The sequence below is a fragment of the Ambystoma mexicanum genome, chromosome 1p (genome assembly GCF_040938575.1).
Source record: "Ambystoma mexicanum isolate Mex_15411 chromosome 1p, UKY_AmexF1_1, whole genome shotgun sequence".
Lineage (NCBI taxonomy): Eukaryota > Metazoa > Chordata > Amphibia > Caudata > Ambystomatidae > Ambystoma > Ambystoma mexicanum.
Genome location: NC_090921.1, coordinates 506,100,397 through 506,124,679, shown reverse-complemented (window position 1 = coordinate 506,124,679; position 24,283 = coordinate 506,100,397). Strand labels below are relative to the sequence as shown.

The window sequence follows — 24,283 nt, the reverse complement described above, 5'->3', positions numbered from 1 at the left end:
TAACTTTTAAATTACTCAGCGCGGCAGGACTTGCCTCGTTGTCCAGTTGCTGTTTCAGGCATTGTTCTCTTGCGATCTGATATCGCTGGTGTCACTCGCGGTTGTCTGCATTGCGAGCGAGGGAGGAGCGGGAGGTCGAGGCAGAGGAGATATCGAAGAAGTTTAACACTCTGCCTTGTGCGCGGTCCTGTCGCAGCTACCATACTTTCCGAAGCTGCTTGGATGCTGACACCGCCAGGCAGCCTCCACTCGTACTCTTCTGACTCTGTCCAGTTTTATCAACTTCTTTGAAGATCACCCCGAAGTCGTCCCCTACCTTCAGGGGACCCCACAGAGCAGGGCAGCAGTCACTCACCCTGCTGTCAATAAAGCCTGCCTAGACACCACGCAGGCTACCACCTCGTCACATTGGGACCTGGGTCAGGACACTTATTATAGCACTCAAGGCTCAGATGACCCTGGCTCATACACAGACCCAGAGGATCAAGGGGACACGGGAGACTTGGACCAATATTATGACAACAATACATCATCCAGTCCCCAGACCCCACCGGTGGCTGACTCGCTGGTAGACAACCAACTGCAATATAATGACCTGCTTCTAAAGGCTGCAGAGCACTTCAAAATAGACGCCCAAGAAGCCCAAGCCGACAAAGACTTTGTGGAGGTCATCCTCGGGGATTGAAAATCGGCAACTCCATTCATCCCCCTGTTACAATTTGTCCAGAGACCTCTTCAGCCCTCTCTGCTTACACTGAATTTGACACGGACAGTCAACCTACGCATCGAAAAGATGTTTAGACCAGCCCCCTTACGCCCCTTATAAATTAGGGAGCAGCTAAAGCCCGACTCACTAGTAGTCGGCACCACAAGAAAGCGAGCGTGAACCCCTCTGCCGAAGCCCCTCCGGACAAGGAGAGTAAGAAATTCTATACCCTGGGCAGTAAGTTGGCTTCCTCGACAGCCTATCAAATGAGGATAGCTAATAAAACAACCCAATTAGCCAGCTATAATTGCCACAAGTGGGATGACATCGCACAACAAATACTCCGTCCCAGAGCTCCTCAATACTCCGCTCTTACTCACCAAAACTGAGGGGAAACAGGTAGCCAGCTGCATCCTTAACTGGCCTCAATTGCTCTAGCTGCCTTTTTTCTTTTGTTTTTGGTTGTTTTGTTCATGTTATAACTATTTAATAAAAAATGTTTTATTAAATAAAAAAAACCTTGGACGCAGCAGATAATGTGGGAAGAATCGTGGCATAAGGCACACGGATCAAGCGCCACGCATGGCTCCGCTAATCGGGTTTCAAATTGGAGAACCAGGCTACACTCTTAAACATGCCCATTGTTTTATTTGGCAAAGCAGTTGAGGATGCGCTTAAAAGTGCAAAGGAGGAATGTGATGCCCTCAAAAACCTGGGACAGCTCATCAACAAACCCATTGGGCAGAGAGGTTGCTCAAACTCTCCCCGGTTTTGAGGACAGAACTCCAAGCGGGCCTCTAACTAAAACCAGGGTGGGAAAAGTTCATCCTGGGGTTCTTCACAATGGCAGTCCTCCCAACAGGGTTTTCAAAGAGGCCAAAAAAGTTCTAAAAGTAGGGGCAGATCCTCCTCAAGAGGGGGCTTCCTCCTAAGGACTGGCTCAACCCCTCCTAAGCAATGACCACCTGCTACAGGTTCCCTCCCATGCTACTTCAGTAGGAGGTCGTATTTCACCCTCCATGCATGGGAGGGGATCACTTCAGACAAGTGGGTAATTTCCACCTTGGCATGGGGATATTGCAGAGAGCTAATTCAAATACCAGACAACCACCCGCCAAGACAGACTTCAAAGGAAGAACGCATCCTGTTGGAAGAAGTCCAGGCACTGCTACTGAAGGACGCCATAGAAATCGGCCTGCCAAAACAGGTAAACAAGGTTTATTTATTTAATGTACTTCCTTGTGCTGAAAAAAGACCTAACAATGCACCCTGTCCTAGACGGCGCCCTGCGAAACACCTATGTCAAGCCGTAAAAATTCTGCATGACTCTACAGGAAGTAGTCCCACTGCTAAAACAGAGGGACTACATGGCAACCTTGGATATGAAAGATGCAGATTTTCATATTTCAACGTTCCCATCGCACAGAAGATTATTGCGCTTCAAGATAGCGATACCAATTCAAGGTGCTACCCTTTGGCATAGCCTCCGCTCCAAGGTGATTCACTAAGGTACTAGTGGTAGTGACAGTGCACCTACACAGAGAATCAATCCCAGTGTACCCTTACCTGGCCGACTGGCTGATAACCGGGGAATCCCCCCCCAAATTTGCAAGCAAAATGCCCAGAGAACAATCAATCTTTTGTTCCAATTGGGATTTTCAATCAACAAGAAAAAATCCAGTCTTGTTCCAAGCAAAACAGGCAAGCTGTCATTGGGACGATTTAGTGGTTGTTTCGCTAACCCTAGGTGAAGCGCTACACTGGTGGACAAAGGAAAACCTGTGTAAGGGAAAACCTTTTCACAACCCTACAGTGCAAGCAGTTGGCACAACAGATGCATCACTCACCGGGTGGGTAGCCCATTATCTTCACCACATAGCGCATGGCCTGTGGACACAGATCACAGCCCAAAATCACATACAACTTTTGGAACTGCTTGCAGCGCTCAAGACCCTAAAAGCTTTCCAAGTGCACCTGTCAGGCAAGACAGTACAAGTCCTCATGGACAGCACCACTGCCATGTTTTACATAAACAAGGAGGGGTGCACACACTCTCCAAGTTTGTTCATGCTAGGACAACACATTTGGAAGTGGGCACTCAAGCAGGGCATGTTCATAACATCGCAACATGTTCCAGGGGAACTCAATTCTCTGGCAGACTCTTTGAGCAGAGATCCTCTACCTGAAGAACAGGAGTGGCAGCTTGACAGACATTTTAGATGATATTATCTCGCTCTGGGGCTATCCCCCTTTAGACCTGTTGGCTACAAGCCAAACCAAATAATGCCCAGACGTTGCATCCAGGTTTCCCCAACACAAATTCAAGGGGAATGTCCTGTGGATGAACTGGTCAGTGAAATGTGCCAACTCTTTTCCCCCCAACACCACTACTGAGCAGGTTGGTGAACAAGATGTACCAAGAACAAGTGATGATAATCCTAGTTGATCCTATGTGGGCGAGACAACGTTGGTTTCCACACCTTTTTGCCATCCGCTATTGCTGGTGCAGGTGAGTGCCTCTGGGCCCTTGTTTTGTTATTAAATTGCCCATAACTTGTAGAAAGCGTCTCTGGAGCCCGCTTCCCTCGTCATTTTCACTGCTTCCTGATTCCCTCCTTCAACCCTCCCCTGTGCCTGCCCACCGTCCCTGATTGGTACCCTGTGCCCTGATTTGCCCAGTAAACGTTGTGTTGTGCCTAGCAACCCGCTCCACCATCGTAGACCCAATTTCCTGACGAAGCTGCCCGGTGAGTGATCCTTGCAATTGCGCTTAATTTTGTCAACATCTAATATCCTTAGGCCAAATCAACCACTGTAACCTTGCTCAGGCCCTGATTCCCCTCCCGCAGCCCTTGCTCCCTCCCGATTCCTGGTCGTCTGCCTCCCGCCCCGCCCATTACGCCCCGATTGGCCCAGTAGACCGTGTTACCCAGGCCATCACGACCTTCCCAGGGCAGCCCTCTGCCCGTGCAGCCTTGCAACGAAGGGCCCAAGACAAAGGGCGGCTCCAGATCGTATCTGCAGGTATCCGCAGGAGATGCAAGAAGCCAGTAGCTTGCCGTCAGCCAGCACCAACCAAAAGTAAGTGTGGCAAGGGTGGGGACTGAAACAATTACTTCACGCCAGAAAGCCCTACCACTCTTACTTAAAAATCTAAAGTTTTACTGTGTTACATCGTACAGTCACATATTAAAGTCAAATGATTACTCATAACCTAATAGCATCACTGTACTGAACCTTGCAGCTAGACTGTGTCTCACTGTGGATCTTTGTAAGGTATTGAAATTGTGTGCTTTCATAACTTTGCCTTTTCCCTCCCTTTTTCTATAACTTATTAGACTGCCATCTTATGTTAAGCGCTCACCTCTGTCTGATAAGTGGTGTTTCTCACTAAGACTTGTCTAATAAGTAATTAGGGTTGTATATATATAATAGTGACTGTCTGTTGAATTTACTTACCTCTCTTTGTGCTAGTGTAATTTACAAGTGTGTCTTTAAATAAATAATTATATACTTCTACACCAAAGCTCTGGTCAGTGTTTGCTTGTGCTACTGTATCCATGTACCTATTGTGTATACTCTATATAGTACCTAACTCATCTTGAGAGAAGTCTGACTGCTCAGCCACAGCTACCAGGTAAATCTGGGTGGTACAGACTGCTACCAATTGGGTTTACTGCCAACCACCTGTAGTCCTAAATCTTTTGCAGTGGTCCCTAAGGGAACTGCACAGGCTTCTGCCTAACAGGGGGGACAACATTCCACCCACACCCTCAGTCTATGAACTTGGCAGCTTGACTCCTGAAGTCATAGTTTGGCCATTTAGAACTACCTCAAAGGTGTATGGAAATCCTCAAGGAGGCATGCAAACCAAACACCAGACACTGGTATTTTAACGAATGAAAGATTTGTAATATGGTGCCAGTCAAAATATGTAAACCTAATACAATGTACTCCATCACACATTCTCCATTGCATGCTCCACTACTAGATGCCGGTCTGGTATTCAACTCCATCAAGGTTCACCTAGCGGCTCCATCCACATACACCACTTCTCCTATCAAGGTGTCCTGGTGAAAAGTCACTGTCATTAGGCATTCATGGAGGGAGTAAAAAGACTTTACCCTCCCATTTCAAACCCGCCTCCAGGGCGGCACGTAAATGTGGTACTTGCAAAGCTCATAGGACCCCCTTTGAGCCAGTGCACGAATCCAAACTTAAACACCTTACATATAAGACGACTTTTCTGGTGGCCATCGCCTCCATAAGAGTCGATGAACTGCTGCACACTTTGTCAGTGCAAAGCCCTTTCTTTGTGATACACAAATACAAGTTGGTACTAAGAACACACCCCAGGTTTTCATTTAAGTTCATATCTAAGTTCCATGTCAACCAGTCCATGTAACTACCAGCTTTCTTTCAAAACCTGTCAAGCTCAGCTGAGAAAAGACTCCATACACCAGTTGTAAGGAGAGCTGACCTTTACTATGTAGACGAGACTGCTACGAAAAACTGCCCAACTGTTCGTCTCCATGGCACCTGGCAGGGAGGGAGAACACGTTCCAAAGAACCCCATTGCCAAATGGATAGTGAAATGCATACAACTCTGCTACTCTATCAAACAAGGCTCTGCCTTTCACAACAAGAGCTCACTCTACCAGGGGTACAGGAGCTACTTTGGCATTCATTGCAAACGTCCCACTGGACAACATTTGCAAAGCAGCTACATGGAGCTCCATATATACTTTTACTCAGCATTACTGCATTAACACATATTCTAAAGCAGATGCACAGGCGGGACATGAAGTGCTAAAACATCTATTTGCTGCTTTACCTTCTCAAAACCCACCACCTTCTCCAGACACTGCTTGCAAATCTATGCATAACATGTGATCTAAACGGATCCATAAGCCTCAGAAGGCATACATTACTCACCGTAATCGTATTTCTGATGCTTGAATCTGCTTGGATATACATGCGCCCACCTGATTTATTACATCTGTACTCACACTGCACTTCATGCTACCTCATTTAAGAACAAAACAATCTGAAGGGACCTAGGCGCGTGAAGGACCATGGGTACAGTAGACGTCACACTAGGGATAGTATTACTGGCACACCCTGTCGACGTCCCTTTCCTAGTTTCGAAAACAAAAAATGCAATACTCTGGAGCTACCACTAGATGTCGGCTTATGCATAGCATGTGAATCTAAGCAGATACAAGCATCAGAAATACAATTACAGTGAATGATGTATCCCATATACATTGGAAGTGCACATATGTAAAGGGTATAATATGAGTGTGTAAAAGATAACTTGTTTAAAACAAATAAAAAAATCAACGTTGATCAAAAGGCTAGAATTAGACAAAACCATAATAGAAGTAAAAAGACTGTTTTAAGATAATAAAAAATAAAGATTGATATAAAAATGATTAACCAAGTGTAAACGAAGGAGCTAGAAAAATAATGTTGAATACATTGTTTTAAAAAAAATAATAAACAAAATCAGGGAAAATATTCTGATCTTCTGGAATTCGAGTGGCGATTGATAGTGCCTACTCCAATATATTGAAACAATCTAATTCAGAGGTGAGAGAAAAAGAAAGTATTGAGTCTGAATTGGCTTGTCATAATAGAAAAAAACACCCCTCACACCTATGCAGAACACTCACTACCAAGATATGCAGCCAAGATAATACAGTACCATTCCGAATGGCTTAAGGACACGACCAATAAGGCATTTATGCTTGTTAAAATCAGAGCTCCAAAAACAGTAAAGACCTCTACATGATATTTGCCAATAAAGAGAATACAGAGTGGATGGTGATATGCCAAATGCAAGGTAACCCAGCTTTATTGGAAGTATGTGAAAGCTGGGGAGTAAACAAGATCAACAGCAAAATCCTCTCTCAAATTCTTCCCCGTTTGAACAGAAAACAGCTAATATAATGTAAGTGAGACACTCTGATTTCATCATAATCGCTGAGCTATGAAAACTTATATCTACTGCTCATTGGTCCTAATTGCTAAGCTAAATATAGTATCTATATGTCCCATCCTACTGATTGGGTAACTCTCTAAGGTCCCACCCATAAAACATCCCATACAAATGTACAATCTCATGCTTGAATATTATTGGTACGCTCTAAATTACTTCTGCGGTGAAAAGGACATGTGTATGCTTATCGGTTAACATTCGGTCACACTCTCCGTGAACTGGCGGCATTATGACATATGTATGTAGCTGAGAGGAGAGGACAAGCGTATCGCCATGGTTAAATAAAGCCCATGTTAGCTCTCCCCCATGTTGTTTCTGGGTTTCAAGGACTTTGTTCTTGCCCAAATTCCAGTAATTCTGGCCCTCCCTCTTCTTGCAACAGTAAACGCGCCATTCTGTTCTTGACACAGTTATGAATAACTCATGTTATGAGTCATGTTGCTTTCACCATGTGAATATTGCGTTTCAGTAATAATTTTCTCTTGAGCCGCATTTGCGCGTCCCTGTCAATGCCTAGCCAATACCTAAGACATTAATCTGTCAAATACTTATGAAATGTCCTAGTCTGCGGTATAGTCGTAACTGATTTATCTTAATGGTTGAACGCTCGGTGGTCAGATACTGGTATCGTGTTCAGTTATGTAAACATGGTGTCCTCCGCTTTTGACTTTCCTTTGAGGCATGTTAAGGATTTCAATCAGGCGAGACACACCTTGGTCTCAGCCTAGGATGTAGTGCTCAATTGTTATGCCTTTCTCTTTATTTTATGTGAATTCAATTTGAGATGGTACACAACTCGTATCACATCCCCTTTTTCAAATACCCCGGGTCACAATAGACCATGAACCAGGCTGGTTGGTGAAAATACAATGTTTATTTATTTTTAAAATTCAAAAGAAATCATACAATTTTTAATATGGGGCAGCAATCACCAATGGGGTGATGTTTACAATGAAAATGGAAACCATGCACTTGGTTAACCTTCTCCTAGAACATATACAAAGCACACGTGAATAGGAGCACTTTTTGGATGAGGATAGATGCCACCCAAGTTAAGGTTTCCCCCTGCAATGTTACCTCAACCCATGAATAAGTCGATAGAAAGAAGCAGCAGGTAGTCGGAGATGAGAGGCAGAAAAGAGAATCAAAATCCGACCTTCCCTGACAGAATAAGAGGCAAAAAGACTTTAAACCCTTAGCAAAGGCCTAAAATAATACTCACATTTTACAAAAAATAGTGTGGTTAAATTATAATATACATATGATTTATCACAATAGCATGTATGTTATATCAATGGCAATCACAAGGCAATGGATCAGCAAAAGGCATACAATTCGAAAAAGAGTGGAAAGTTCAGAGCATGCTGCAGCCAAATCGCTGCAATTTTCTCAATTCCCGCTTTAAATTTCCCAAACGGTTTTTAATAAAAACGGGTGAAATACCGTTTGAGTGTTTGGGCTGGGGGAAAGATGTATATCACATGGACAAGACAAAAGTGAAAGGAGGTCTCTAAAGAACTGGATGAGATATGCAAGATAGAAAAATGGTTGATTTGAGTAAAATGAAGCAGTGGAATAGGAAAGAAAATCAGTTGAGACAAGAACAGGTTTACTTTAAACTAGACTATTCAGACTAGACCGCCAAAGAGGGACACAGTAAGATCCAAGGTTGATTTGCGACTTCAACCGTATCACCCCAGCGTCTAACCCTAAGCAGAAACTAGTCTGATCACTCAAAATATGACTAAGGGCTTAGGATTTACACAAGACAAAAAAAGAGATGGCGCTAGCACTTTAGAAAGTCAAGGACAGGTACACGGATAATTCTAACAGTTCCAACATGTTACCAGGGTATAAATATGACTGCCTAGAGAGTGGGAAAAGGACAAAGGCAAGGTAAGCTGTGTTTTTGTGGGGTGGGGATTATACTCACAGTCCACTTTTGAGTTTTTGGGATTTTTGGACAGTCAACTGGTTCTAGTCAGAAAAGATTCTGGTCACTGGAAAGCGGGCCCTGCTGGCAAAAGACAGCTGGGCAAAAGTCTGGTCACAGGACAGCTGGATGGCAGGATTGCAGCGGGCATAGAGTTAGTGGGCCGCAAGCCGGTCTGATTTCAAGATGCAAAAGGTACCACCGGTTTCCCCTTTTTGTTAATGGGAGATTAGTGGGTTTCTTCTGGATCAATGGCCTTGCTGGAGTATGAATCAGCTATGCTTGGGTTTTGCAGTGGGCTCTGGAGTAGGGTCAGCAATGCTTTGGCCTTGTACGGAAAATCTGGAATCAGCAAGATGAATGGAAATCAGGAACACCGGCTCAGGAACTTCAGGAGAGTGTGTCTGTGTGGAGCTCTGTCATGGACTCGTATTTATAATGCATAGTGACATCATAGACTTATATGGTTGGGCAGGTTTAGCTAAACACGCCTCTAAACCACTGGATTGGTCAGGGATGCTAGTCCCCCACCTCACTCTCAGCTGGTTGGATTTCAAAGGCAGGATGCCAGATTTATGATGTTAGTTTTATAATGTTCAAAACCTCCCACAGTTACTTTAGCTAAAATCCGATTTTGCCACAAATGGTACATTTATACAGTTGAAGTCTCTTTGCAAATTACATAAACAGGTTACAGATTTTATGCAGACTATTCCTTCTACCAGTTTTTCGCATTTTTCAGTAAATGCTGTAACTTTATCCATGGGTGTGGATTATCATTAGGCATGGAAGTATTAAAATTTGCAATGACATCATGGATACTTTCCTTTTAATACCCAATTCTCTGGCATTTCTATTCCCAAGGTGTCGGGGGAAGCTACAATGTCTTAAATTAAAGTCCACAGAATCGCATTTAAACTGCTAAATTTTCACATTTTTGCAAAGTCCTGTGGCAAAGATAAGTCTTAACATTTTTATCAAGAACATAGTCCTTGGGGGCGAATGTCTGTATTGTTCTCCATATATGGGCATGCCTTTCCAAGGCTACCCCCTCACCCCAGGGTTGTCACAGAGATGTTCTTTGAAGCTTCCTCTAGAAGTCACAGGTAGGTGTGACCTTTCACCTCGCACTTCCGTGTCCCAGAAGTTCCATTGTCAGAGGGCTCAGCCCAGACCAAAGTCTGGCCCAAGTGTGCCAGTATCTACTGTGAGGGGCCTTTTGTTTCTGGTATACGCTCAGCAGAAACCTGTTTTGGGGCTGACATCCCCCATGCAGCTATTGCAGTTTGATTTAATTTTATTTATTTTTGCTCGGAATTGGAAGAAAACCTGCTGAATAGAACCATCTCATATTTTCACAGCACAATCCCCTTTCACATTAATGGGCAGGGAGAAGTTTTTGTTCAACATAGTACCTCCCAACATGCATTTCCTTCTTTAGTTTGCAAAGGCCCATTTTGACACATGTGGTGAAACGGGCATATTCCTTTCAAATTCGGTTTTTGCATCTGCCTTTCCAATATGTTTCGGTAGCTGTAACCAGCTTGTTTTACACAACAGTTTGTACCAAGTAAAGGTCTCCATGAAATTGACATGTGCACAGAAAGCTCTGATTTTCTTTTCAAACAGTGATTTTTGACATTTTGTAGCACAATTTAAGTGTTTCCTGTGTAGCTGAAGGAAAGCTTTTATTGATTCTCAGGTTTAGGTGGCACAGCCTGTCATTCAGGAATAAGGCTCTTTTCTGATGGAGCACAATGTGAATATGGCTGGGCGAGACCGGGTCTTTTTGATAAAAGCAGTTTGGTGAAAACAGGGGAAAATAGCATCAGAGCAGCATCATTTTAGAGGTGACATATTCCCTTTTTCAATGGGAATTTTGGGCTTGCAGCAAAGCAGCGCTGCTTTTTCACTCCATTTCTTTAAGACCAACAAGAACACACCCTAGTAGCCTTTCTCTGGGTGCTTCCTGTTCCATCTTGCCCAATGGCGCTTGGCAAAACAGTGCAGCCATCTTTTTGTTGCTGCTAAACGCAGTTTTGGTGCAATTGTGCTCACTGGAGCCAGCGCAGACGTTTTGCTGAAGAGCAGCTTGGTTATGGAGAAATTCTGTTCAGTGGGTCAATGTAGCCCACGAGCAGCTATGTACAGCCACTGCAGCATTTTTTGAATTAAATGCATTTGGTTTGCTTTGCTATCTGCTGATTTCCTGGTGCATGCCAGTCTCATTATTTCCCTTCCCATTGGTAGCAGCAACCTTATCTACCTACATTTTGTCTGAATAGTGTAGTGAGTCCCCATCTTGTGTACATGCCTTCCTGTCACCTAATCTATTCTATTTTAAAACGCACTGATTGTGCAAGCTAAATCCTTATCTGTTCCCTACTTGTGAAGCACAAAATAACTTCATTGTCTCAGCTGCATTTTCAGGAGAATTTAAAGTGCAGTTTCAAATGCGTGCTTATCTTATTTTGTTTGTTCTGAGGCAGGCAGGGGGGCAGAGCTTGAACATTATCTCTAGTCAATAACTGCCCCACTGTATTCCCCCTCTGGTCGAGTCATCGACCACTCATTCATTTTATATCATATTATAGCCATCCTTGGGCAGCCACACTCTGGTGACCCCTCTATCCCCCATCAAGTTACCTCCTTGTGCTACATATTCTGCTGGACTGTATGTCATAAACCAGCCCTCGCCATTCTCATCACATTTCATCAGTGCTCATTGTAGTTATGGGTATCTTTTGGGCATGTAAAAAATGTTCCAGGTTGTCTACCTGGCAGACCCAATGGGACAGTAAACTTTGTTATATGTTTGAGTGTGCTGATGTACGCGTCAGCCACATTAACCATTACTGTTATTTGGAGTGCCTTCTTTCCATTTTTTTTATATTGTCTTTTTGCTATTCTCAAGATAAAAAAAGCCATTAGGACCAGTATCAAAATTGCTAACAGGAATTTGAATGCATCTGTCAGTCAGGTAGGCATCCAGGAGAATAGATAACTGAACCAGTCATCCACTTCCTCCTCCATTTTATTGTGCAGCTCTTTCAAGGAGTATATGGCCTCTGTCAAGGTCCCATTCTCCTCATCATGTGCGGGTACATATGTAGAGCAACTTGGCCCTATCTTTGTGCACACTCCTCCATCCATGGCTGTGAGGAGGTCCAGAACATACCTGTTGCGTAGGGTCATCAATCCAACCTCTCTTCTCCTCTTTGATGGCCTTGAAGTTTTTTATTGTGGCATTAATAGTTTGTAACAGTTCTCCAGCATGGGGTCTGGCATGGATTCACATGCTCATGAATATTCCCCGTCGTCAGGCTGGGTATCCTCGGTAAAGAAAAAATCTGTTTCACTTCTGAACGGTCTTTCTCCGAACAACCAATCCCTGCTCTCTGGGTCATACTGCCCCCAGCCAATGACTGCCCTCTACCTAAGCCCCTGCTCTGGCAGCCATCTTCAGATTATTACCACACGTTCAACTGCTGGGAGTCCTCGTGCTATAGCTCTTGGGCATTTACTGCGTTTTTGTAAGAGTTTTGCTCTATTTTTTCGGTCAATTGAGCCTCAAGTTCCATCGATCAGCCTTCCGATTAACGGTGACTCTGCGGATTTTCTTAGAGTCTTCTTGGAGGATTCCAGAAGCTTCTTCGAGGCCTACACTGCACGTGGACGTGGCGGAGGAGAAGGACTCGATTCCTCTCCAAGGTTTGCCTCGGCTGCAACCTACGGAACATCTTTTCGGATGAGGAACATTCCCTGTGCCTCTACTGCCTGCATTCGGACCAGACCCATGTGCAGGACGACTGCGTGCCTTGTCGGGAGATGGTGCTGCGCATGCGGACCGACCAACGCAAGCGCCTCAACGAGTGGCTGCAGGCCACGGCCCCTGCTCTGGTTGAGTCCCGGCAGCATGCCTCCCCTGCCCAGAAGAAAGCAAAATCTTTTTAGATTAGGGTTGACTTATGGACTAATTCATTTGCAGTAATCGTGGAACATTTTCCCTAGAACAGGAATCAAGGACCAATGAGAAGAGCTCGAGCTTCGACATTTTCAAATTTTTACCTATAGTACCTATCGTTATATTGGTATACACATTCTTAGTTATTCTTTGGTCTTACATTTCTGAGACATATACAGCTCCAATATGAAGAAACGTAAACCTTGTTGCATTTTTGGAGAACCCCAAAAATAGTTGGATAATTTGGAGAGTGATAATCGAAACAATGCTCCAATTTCTGGTTTAGAACTGATTATAAAGGAGGTGGTACATTTGCATATTCATACAGTGGAAAATCTTCAGATTAGATTCATTGCTTTCTAAGAAGTTGATGGGCTTTCATGTAATATTAATAGTAATCTTTATCGTTATGACCTGTGTTTTCTACCAAAGATATAATGACCAGATTTCATGATATAACCATGCACTTGTTTCGACATTAAAGAGATTGGGGAGGATCTTCAAACTTTAAACTCTTATTTAGACAATTCGGTACATTTATAGAATAACCTATGGTATCAACATATGAAAGAAGTGGGAAGGAGTGTCAGACGAAAACTGCTATGCATGTTCCTTTATCCCGAACGCCAGAAGTGCAATGAGAACTTTCATTGCAAGAGAAATGCCACCATACGATGCCAAATGCCTCATTTAGCTGCATGTACAACCAGATTACAATTTGAAGGAAAATGGGCGATGTTACGATGTCGAACAAAAACGGCATTCCCATATGAAGATACCTATGTGAAGACGAGAAAGATGTAAAATAGATTAGGGTGGACAACCAAGAAACTCATATATCCATCCCAGATAGAACAGATAACAGTTGTCCAGATGGATACATTGAATTGCTCAGACACCATTGAAAAACCAGGAGGGCCAATATGTGGAGAAATAACTCGGCTGGTGTTATATGGACGTGTTTTCATTAGTATTGGATGGGAAGAAGGTCTATTGGCCTGCCCTGCACATCTATTAAGAATCAGCCTTTAGGGTGAAGATAGTGAGTGACAAATGCATGGAATCATGGGCCAAGTACTCCCTCACATTGGTCGAAAAATGAAGCAGGATCAGTTTCTATAATGCTGCTGAAAAATGCAACGACATGCTTCAGGAACTATGGTTTGATCCTGGTTGGGGCAAATAAAGTAGGTAAACACATATGGATGGATGGAGGAACTGCAGTGTTAATGGATCGATGTTGAGCCTGTGGATATGATATGGAATTTATAACACGCCTGTACACAAGTGTTTCAAGGCGCGGCGAGGCAAGGGGGAGCAACAGAGGGAAGACTGAGACCAGGATCTTACTAGGCCAGGTGACATTGAGATTGGGGACGGGGGAGGAGGAAGGGGAGAGAGCAGTGCAGTACAAAGGATAACAGTAAAATAAATAGACAATAAATAAGTGTGGCTAGCTGGTGGCAAGTGCAAGGATAAGTGCAGACATCAGGTGTCAAGTGCTGGTAGGGGGCTGTAGGGATACAGGACAGAGTGCAAGGGTTGCCAGGGGGGCAGTGCAGGTGTGCAACTGGCGGGGAATGGTACCTAGGCCCGAGATCAGAGGGTAGCCAGGTAACCAGTGCAGTTTCAGAGGGTGGAGAAGAGAGAGAGAGAGGACAGTATGTCCAGAGCTTATATTCAGTTGCCTAAAAATTGGGGATGAATATGCTCCATAGTGATGATACATGTACCGCATGGGTGATCCCACAAAGTGACCTCCACATTGACGAGTTTCCTAAAATGGGTGATCATTTAAAAAAGACATCACCTGAATTTCGCCCGTTGAAGGGGGGGGAAGTAATTGCTTCACAGCAAAAGCAACAGAGTCTTATGATAATTTCATCCCTGAAGAGCATACGTTTTTCAAAGACGGCAATGACCATGACCTCTATATACTTGCCAGGACTTCAAGCTGCAGGAAATGCTAAATGGCTCCAGATTACTAGATGGGAGCTGTTGCAATCAACTCAACAATAAAAGGATTCAATGCAAACGGAGAAGAATTGAGAGTAATTTGGCTGATGACTCTCCAGAAGATAACTATTCTGGATTTGATTACAGCAACAGAAGGAGGCATGTGTGCCAAGGTCGGTCCTTCTTGCTGTACGTAAATACCTTCTCCTGATGAAGAAATTTGAGCCTTATCTGAAACAATAACTACATTAACCGGCCTGCACACAAAGATGGAGGAAGTAAATGACATTGAAGATGATGATTGGTTTATCTCTGTTTTCATGGATTCCAACTTGGCTGTCAAGCTCTTTCAAGAGGCTTGGAGCAATATTAGTATTGTTAGGATTCTGTCTCATAAGGATTATCGTGGGACAATGCAAGAGGACAACCAAGAAAGCAATTGGAATGAACATAATGGTTGATATTGATGCTGGAACAATTGAGCAAACTGAAGCCAGCACTGGAGAGCTCATAAAGAAAACTAACCTTGTACACCCAGGAACTAAGTATCTTTATCCCAAGGATTGGAAGAAGTATGTGGGATGATGGATATTGTCCTTCACCAACAGAAGATTGCCGATTTATGACCTGAAGTGTGGATGAACATATAAAACATCATTGTAACCTACGGGGGGATGACCAAGATATGGGTTCCAAATTAAATATTATGCAATGGTAGAAGAAGACATAGGAGTGGAAGAAGAAGCAAAGAGTTTGGTTGCGAACTCGGCCAGAGTGGGGAATGTAGAGATAGTGGTACTGGTCCTCTCCTTAGTCCCCACCCCCTCTCCATCATATTGGGCTGACCGTTGAAGAGCCATGCCTGAATCCTTGCAATGATCCTGCACCTCGTCGAGTATGAGAGACGATATGCACTCAGACAACCCTTCAGAGTGTACCCACAAGCTGATATAGTGGAGGTAAGTTACCAAGAAGGATGCACTTTGAACAGAATGGATGTCCGTTAAAACAAAGTCGGACGACAGTAAAAGAATGGCATAAAGAAGAAATGAGAACCTATGCAGAAACTAAATGAAAATACTTGAGAATGATGATGTAACTGAAGCACTAAAAGAAACATGTACTCCATGATGCAGTACTTATGAACATAAAGAAGAATGAAGTGACTTACTGGTCAACTATAAATGCGCTGAAACGCAAGGTAGAAAGAATACATAGAAGCTTGCTTATGAGAGGTATATATTCAACGTTTAGGACGACCATCAGAAGAAAATGGACGGCAGCTTATGTCAATCAACCCAGCCACTTCAAAATATGAGCCCAGGATCTTAAAGTGAAAAGATGATGAAGCGGTTTTCTCAGGCAAAATAGGAGTACATTTGCTTGTAACCAAGGATGCCATTTCGAGCGGTGGAAGAAAAGCACAAAATGAGTCTGAGCAGATTGTGTGCAAGGACCTATTTCCAAAAGATTGGGGGGGGGGCATTTATGGATGCCAAATATTGCACAATTAAAAGGGCGTATAGTTAATATGGTATAGAGTGAGCAAGTCTCTACAGGCCAAGAGGAGCAACAGCACCCTACGTAATTGAATCAAACGATGTTTAATACGCTGTTGAAATTGACACATTTATGGCCTTGTAGCACGCGATGGGGAGATCTCAAACACGGGCTGTTCAAAATGTCTGGAGCTAAGATAATGTTTTACCTACACTCTTGAATGTCCTGAGACAGTGCAGACTGGCAATGTCAGTTTTCAAACAGAAGACACTGGCATGAGGCCTAACGATGAGAGGGGGTGGACTAATTGGAGAAAATAAAGGGGATAGCTTTCATATATCCAAGCACCTGGGTTTCGTTTCTATGTAGGTGCTGCTAGCAAGCCGAATGTCCAAGGTTGGATTTGGGTTGCCAACCAATTAGAAAAACCTGCCATGTACATTTACATACAATGTTGCAAAGTATTATTCAGCTGCCACATTTTCTGCTATGCCGAGTGGTCATTAAACAACTCCTTAATGGACAATATGTTAATTTTTCAAAAGCCTTGCAATGCTTCTCTTCCTCCACACCGGAGATTTTAGTACTTGTACTACTAAGCGTGTCACACTCTTGGGTTCAAGCTTATTAACTCCAAAAATACATGAAGTGATGGATAATAATTTTCTAATTATCAATGCAGAAGTCACATTTTCGGAATCCAGTTGATACTCTGCGGGCCTAGGTTGCCTAGACACAACCTTCATTCAGAAAATTGCAGGGATGGACGTGGCTGGAAGGGGGTCGTTGTGATGTTGAGCATTTATTTTTTTACTACTACTTACAGCTCTCATTGACCACTTCTCAGTGATCTTGTCTTAGAGAAAAGCAGATGCAGACCCACCCCTCTCCCCCGCAGACAGGCTCCTTGTTCTCAGTACAGATCCATCTCGGAGCTGCTCCAGAGCACACCCCACCAGACTGTCTATCACCAGGCTTGAATGGGAGATTGGACCAGGTTGATTTGAGATTAAACAGATGCACTGCTGCCATCTAGAGGTCAGCTACATAGAGTGCAATTAGAGCATACAACCATTTCACAGGGAAAACATTACCGCATGCTATTATAAAGTATACTTGAGCCTCCTAAAACGTACTTGTTGTCAAGGATTTTGAAAGACCTGCTCCTATGCGCCCCCCAAACCCCTCCCCTTTGCCCCCTGACCTGTTTGAGTAAACCAACATTAGGCGTCTGGGGACTGGTCATTCAATCAACACTCCCTGGTACACGTTCCCCTACCACAATTCGAACGAATCCCAGCCTCTTGGAAGTCTAATCCAAAAACTAGTCGAGGCTCTCCTCTCTTTGCAAAGCATTTGCCTCTTCTTCACTCGCTAACTACAGGGCTTTGTGGAGCAAGCCCATTTGTCCATCTCGCCCCTGCACTCTTCCCCCAGTATTCCTCTCCCATTCTTACGAAGTACAAGACCACATAACCCGCACAAACGTCCCCCTGTCCACTCCAAGGTTCTGTTTCACCCGGACAATGACTCCCAGTAAGATGTTTGTACGTACCCGCCAGTACATGCTGCTACCCACTAGTAGCTTTGATTGTAAAATTGTCTTTTCTAACTCGAAGTTAAAGCATTCAAATCAACCAACAGATTTGAGAACTATGTACGTGTCTTGCTCACTTGACTCACTAAAACGTTATTCTGATATAACTGGTAAGAGAAACATGTGAGACTTCTGTTCTATCTGTGCTTCAGAAACAATGGGGCCCTACTGAATATTTTATTTCGAGGAATATTTGGCTCTAAAAGAAAAGACATGACTGATAATACTTTAAAGACTGACTGGTTAATAGTAACTTTGTTTTTTCCACAGCTCCCAAGAGGATTCTTTGCTGGAAAAATCGAATAGTGACCATCGAGACCTAGAGGAGCAAGCAGTGCGCAAAGAGTCAGAGACAACCAACGAGAGCTGAAATTGTGCGTTTTGCCCATGGCACGAACATGGAGGGCGAGGAAGAAGCTTTTGCCTTTCCTCTATCTCAGACAGTTTCAGTACCATGCCACAACGTAGTTTCCCACTCCCCAGCCCTCCTCTGCACTCCGCCTTCTCCCTTTTACAGGAAAGTGAAGGTTCTTGGAGGCTTGGAGGGGTGTCCTGAAAGGTTTGGAGACAGTCCCTGGAGGCTCAGAGATGTATGTTTGTATTTGTTCGCTTGTTTTTTCACTTGATTTCTTGTGATTTAAATCAACATTAATTGATTATAAACAGTTTTTTAAGGAAATAATAATTCATTCTTATGTCTTTTTAATCTGAAATTAGCACCTGGTATTAGGGATGGCAGGCTCTTGCATACCAGTGCCAACTGTCATTGGAAGAGACCAATCTGTGTTGGTACTCCACGCACGATAGGAATTCTTTGCTACAGATGCCATTTTGCATCCCACTTTGCATTTCCGTCATGGTTGTCCAAATCACATTTTTCTACAGCAAGCCTCATTTTGAAAATTGTTTTGGATTTTTGTACTGATTGTACAAACCTGTGATATTGGGGCACCACAGAAATACGAGTTTGGGGGCCCACTAAGTTAGTGCTTTAGAACATATTTTGTTTGTGTCCCCTAACGAAGCTGTCATTGGCTTCTCTGATGTACATTGCTTACTATTATCACCCAATGCTGGAGTACATTCTTAAATGACTGCTCTGTGAGGCTGTTAGATCAGACCATCTTGGGATTACATAATAGATGTACCTTTCGCCACAGTGGAGGACCTGCCTATTGCAACATCAACGCCACAATTCTCAGGTTCATGATTGATGAAAATCTCGATCTTGCACATCATGCTGTACATTATTCATACATATTAGTTGTGTAACAATCTTTCCTTAATCCTACACTACTCTGCAGGGTGTTCCTTGAACATTAGTTTTCTTTGTGCAGATTTTGTAATGTTGGATAACACTGGCATCACTGTCTTTGTTTTAATAATCTTTTAACACTTACTAACCGAACACCACAAACAAATCTATAACAAATGCTCTCTAATTTACAGACTATTGTTGCATTATTTTTAAAGCAGTGCCTTTGTCACAGTATAGGATTAAGGGGTACCTATAGTTTAACAGGTTCTAACAGATATATCTTTACATTATGGAACATTCCCAAAACTCAGCAACCACAGTGTTGGCACCCATGACACAACTTTGCACCATTCTCCAGCATGGGGTCTGACATGGATTCACATGCTCATGAATATTCCCCTTCATCAGGCTGGGAATCCTTGGTCAAAACGTTTTGCTTGAGCCTGAAAACTGCTGCTCTCTTGTATAACCAGTCACTGTATTTTTCATACTGCCCCATCCAATGACAGTCGTCTGTTAGAAACCTGAGGGTGTTCTCACTTGTAGACCCCAGGGATCCTTTGTTCAGGTGACAAGGGGAGGGCCATCGTGCTTGGATCCTGACCCTCTGGGCAGACGAGCGAAGAAGGATCGTCTGGGCAGGGATCTTTGGGGACTGGGGAAGGAACACCCTCGGGTGAGACATTGTATACCCCCCCTTTCTGACACACCCCTACCTGACATCCCCTCAGACTTTGAGATACTGCCACCAAAGTCCCCTCCTACCTCTGCACTTTCACATAAAGAAACAAAAGCAAAAATGGTAAAACAAAATCATCCCTCAATCTCAATGCAAACATTATTCCTAGGGGACACTACATATCCCGTAATGCTCCTTTCCCATCTAACTACCATAGATTTCTCATGCAGCAGAGTCATACACAGGGAACCTACAATCCAAAGGACTGTCTTTTCAAGTCTAAGCTCCCTTCAGAGGAAAGATCGGGCACGTCACAAAAGTTAATTGAAGGTCGGGCAACCTTTCCTTTGATTCCACACCTGCAACCTCTTAACGTGGTGCTGGTGTATAAAGGGAGGAGGCTCAAACTTAGAGAGGGGGTGAGCAAGACACAGCACAGATAGTCTGCGTGTCTGAGCCCAGCAGGCGATCGCCAAGTGCTGACACTATGACAGGGAGGAAAAGGCGAGTCACAGAGGGGAGCCGAGGTACACAGAGCAGGACCAAGAACCCAGTGAAGCCCAGGACTGACTGGTGGAGAAGCTAGCGTGGTGTGGAGCAGGAGCTCCCTGCTAAGCCTGGGAACAGAGGAGGTAGTTTGGGGCCTCCTCCTTCCTCAATTTACAAAGCATGCTCGTTTTCCCGTAACGAGGCAGCTGCCTTGGAGTCTCTCAGGGGCAGGAGTAGGTCCTTACCCAGCTGGGAAGCCGCACCGAGACCCGTAGAGCAGAAAGAACATCTCTCGACGGTAAGCGGGAAAGCTGGAAAGCAGTCCGAGTGTAACCGTGAGGGAGAGAAGCATTGTTTAATGAGACTTTGTATCTATGTCAAGGGGCGCGGCTCAAGGGAGTCCAATGTTGACCTATCTGAGAATCCAAGATACATAAATGAACAATGAAAGATTAAGAGCAATGGTTGAAGTGGTTACGTGTCAAGGGAGATATTGGCGCGGTTTCGTAAGTCTTGCTAGAGTCTCTTTTGTATTGTTTAAATGTAACCATATGACACTCAGAAATACAAAATCAATGCGTTGAAAAACAAATGGAAAAAACAAAGTAAATGTATATTTCCCGAGCACCGTGAAAAGTAACTGTGGAAGCGCATGAAGTTCTGTAAACCTGGTAAAAAGCATTATGGAACTTGCAGTCCAATAAACCACCCAAAGAGAAAAGACAGTGTGGGACTTGCCGTGCAACAGATTGTGTAAGGTTGAAGAAAAGTAGCGAGTGAACAATTGTGCATCTGACTGCAGACGTTTGTAAAACTGAGGAACTATAGAATACAGGAACCAAGATGCACTTATTTAATTGCGAAGGAAGTCAGTTGTGAAGCTAGTACAATCTTGCGAATAGCGAAAGAAGAATTGTTTTTGAAACTGCGAGAGGAGGATGTAGTCTGGGAAAGGGAACCCCATAGAAAGAAAAGGGACTCTAGCACGACTGAGGGAAGTCTGGTTATAAAGAAAAGGGGAGACCCGGACTCTGGTAAGTAGAACCCAAGGGACCTCATTGAACTGTGAATTTTGAACTATAAACTCTGAACTGTCAACTGAAAACCACGAACTGTGAGAAATGTAAGACTCATTCAACAGCCGAAGTGTGGCCTGCTCAAAGAATTGTCGCTCACTTGTCCGAGACCCGAAAACCCAGTGCCTAAAACGTGGGGAAGGGAAGATATCTTGGATAGTACAAGAAGCCATTCTGACATATGATTTAGCATCACTAATTTTCCTTTTGCATACATTTTTCCTTTTACACTTTTTGTGTAAGAGATAGGGCAGGCATTGGGTTTTGTTAGCATAGGCCATTTTGAATTGACTGACACAACTAGGACTGTTTTTTGTTATAGCGTTTGATGGTCAAGATTACTTGCATCTTAGCTATAGGGCCAGACAGGAGTTTTTCCATGTCCCTGAAACTACCAATAAAGGTGTTGAAACTTATACCCTTGTTTTTTGTCTTACTCATGGTACCATGTCTATTTCACATCTCCTTAAACTCAACCCATGGTGGCCATCCTCAGATTTTTACCACACAATTCAGTGCTGGGAGTTCTCTCACATTGCTCTCTGAATATTGTGAGATTTGTTTTTGAGTTTTTGGATACATTTGATAGTTTTTTGTCTCCAATCCTTTTCATTGTCGACCCAGCGAGGATCCGTTGGCGAAGATCTCCTATCGTCAGATATTCTGTACAAGTTTTGCACCTCGACAAACTCTACACTGAATATCGGCACCTCATGTGCCTGTATGGTCTGCATCCAGACCACGATGAGGACAGATGCGAAATCTGCCGTGGATTTCCGGCAAAGACTATCGCAGGCTGGTGGCGTGGCGCAAAGAGGGGAAGGCCTCTGACTGGCCTCTGGGCCCAGTCGTGCCTGGTCTAGGAACGGACCGTCCCATGAGCCTTCTCCCTCTGATAAGAGGTCAAGGTCCCAGGGGATCCAAAAGAAGGCAAAACACTGCGCTGCTGATCCCATGAACGTCGCCCCGGCTGCGCAATCTAGTTTGGGAAAGACCCGTTTCCTGTCTCATGTCCACAGTGAGCCTACTGGTTGCGGTGGTGACTTCCGGGAGGAAGTCCCTGACTCCTTCAAAGCACAGATCCTCTTGCAAGGACAAGTGGACGAAGGAGAGGCCTGCAGGAGTCCCACCGAAAGCCCCGTCAACTTCTCGTCCACCAAGCCCACGGCTTCCTCGACGACTTAGTCTTCCAAGATGCCCACCTTGTTGATGGCTGCCCCGTCAACTACCACAACCCCATTGATGACCTCATCAGTGTCCACTTCATCAACGGTACCGTAGACGACCACCATCATTACTTCATCGATAAGAGACCCGGCGACGATCGTGGTTTCTACGATCATGGTGGCAGTGACTCTGCCTCTGCTGTTGTCCCAACCATGACTGCAGCGTTTCACCCCAGTCCGGCTGCTCCGTTTGCACCCCAGCCGGTGCCCAGTGACATGTCACCAGGCATTCTCGCCACCCTCCACACCTAGGTGTTGGAAATACAGCAAAGACTGCCTGCTGCTCCTGTGCCTGGCCCGTTCCACAGCCCTCCCAGGTCAAGTCCTCCAAGGGCCAAGCGTAAACCTAGCCCTGCTGTTGAGACGGATTTCTGAACTCTGACCTGGTGGGCAGAGGTTCAGCGGGTCAGCCTAGTTTCTTGGAACAGGGTAACCTTCTGGACAAGCCAGACCAATCAAGGTATCATTGGCGGCGGTCAAGACTAGGTCTCAGGAGGGGTCAGGGTGACTGAAAGACCTCATTGAGCGCACAGAGTAAAGGCCACTTACAAATCACGCCCAGTCAGGTGTTTATATATTCAAAATACAGATACATTTATTTCAAGGCCATGTTCACCACACAATAACAATCACAGTAATACTTTTAGATCAATACAATCCCATCTAAATACGTATTTCTGATATTTGTTAATCTGCTTAGAATCGCATGCTGTGCATATGGTCTGACATCCAGTGGTAACCGCAGAGTATTGCATCTTGTCTTTCGAGGATCGAAAGGGGACGTCGACATGGGCGTGCCTGTAACACTATCCCTATGTGACGTGTACCCAAGATCCCTCAGATTGTTTTTTTCCGCCCAGCATACTGGTCGCCTTGATGCGGAGCTCGTCAAAGACATTGCTTATTGTCCCCTCGACCTTTGGTCGATTAGTTATATAAAATAATCAGATCACCCCATCAGTCCTTATTTCGACGGCTGTTACAGAACTGTGCCGATGACCTTCAGAACTCGACGGACGGTGAGCCAGTCGGTCTGCCGACCACGTGGCCGGGCTTCTGCCGGCCTATACAGTAGGGAGAGTGGAATCGGGGTGGACATTTCTATAAAAACGGAGAATGCCTTTCCCTTTCCTTCCTTTCCCTTTTGGTCTTCGTCACTCTACCCATCCTCCGCTATGTGGAGGGCTCCATTTAGGTTGTGCCCGATTAGTAAGAACAAATTCCATTGGAAAGATGAGCACAGACAGTGTAACCAGTGCTTGCCCCTCGATCACAAGGAAGGATGCGCGGCTTGTAAGCTCCTCCGTCCTAAGACGTTAAAGGAGCGTAAATTCAAGTGGGGGCTGCCTATGGTATGTCGAAGGCTGAATATTCTCCTGCCGCCGCAGCCACTGAATGGGACGACGGCGAGGGTGACGATCACACCTCCGAACCGGAGGTTGTTGAACTTTCGACTGCATGCTCGTGTTCCGCACCGTCTGTCCCCAGCCCCGCTAGGCACGGCTTAGGCACTGCTATGGGGAAGTCACACCCCAGCGACAAAGGCGAACATGTACACAGAAAAAAGCACACAACCCCAAGTCAATCTTCGGTCAAGTCGAAGAAGACTTCAGCGCCAACGGGTACACCGGAAGCTCCGGCGGCACCCGCCGACCGTCGGGATTGGCAGCCCTCCCGGCAGCTGCATATGCGCCTAGCGACCGGGCCATCAAACAAATGGCGCTACCCCTAATATATCGGGTTCCGTTGAGACGCATCGCAAGAAGGCGTCGGGCGACGATAGGGTTACAGTTCCGCTGAAGAAGGCGGTCGCAGAAGACAAGGCCTCGGCACTGCCGAAAAAGGCAGCTGCTGAGGACAAGGCCTCGGCTACTGCCGAAGTCAAGGCCCTGACTCCG

The 24,283-nt window shown here is 44.7% G+C and overlaps 1 protein-coding gene across 3 annotated transcripts in view; it reads left to right on the top strand.

Annotated features, from left to right (window-relative positions):
• HDGFL2 (HDGF like 2) overlaps nucleotides 1-18,342 on the top strand; it is a 945,069-nt gene extending 926,727 nt beyond the window's left edge. For 2 of the 3 annotated variants that reach the window (XM_069649365.1, XM_069649366.1), the window contains exon 16: nucleotides 17,928-18,160. In XM_069649365.1, coding sequence (XP_069505466.1) covers nucleotides 17,928-18,027 — 100 coding nt within the window. In that variant the 3' untranslated portion in view covers nucleotides 18,028-18,160. Of the gene's footprint in view, nucleotides 1-17,927 lie in introns of all 3 variants that reach the window. The other variant, XM_069649364.1, reaches the window with a different exon arrangement.
• Nucleotides 18,343-24,283: the final 5,941 nt, after the last annotated feature.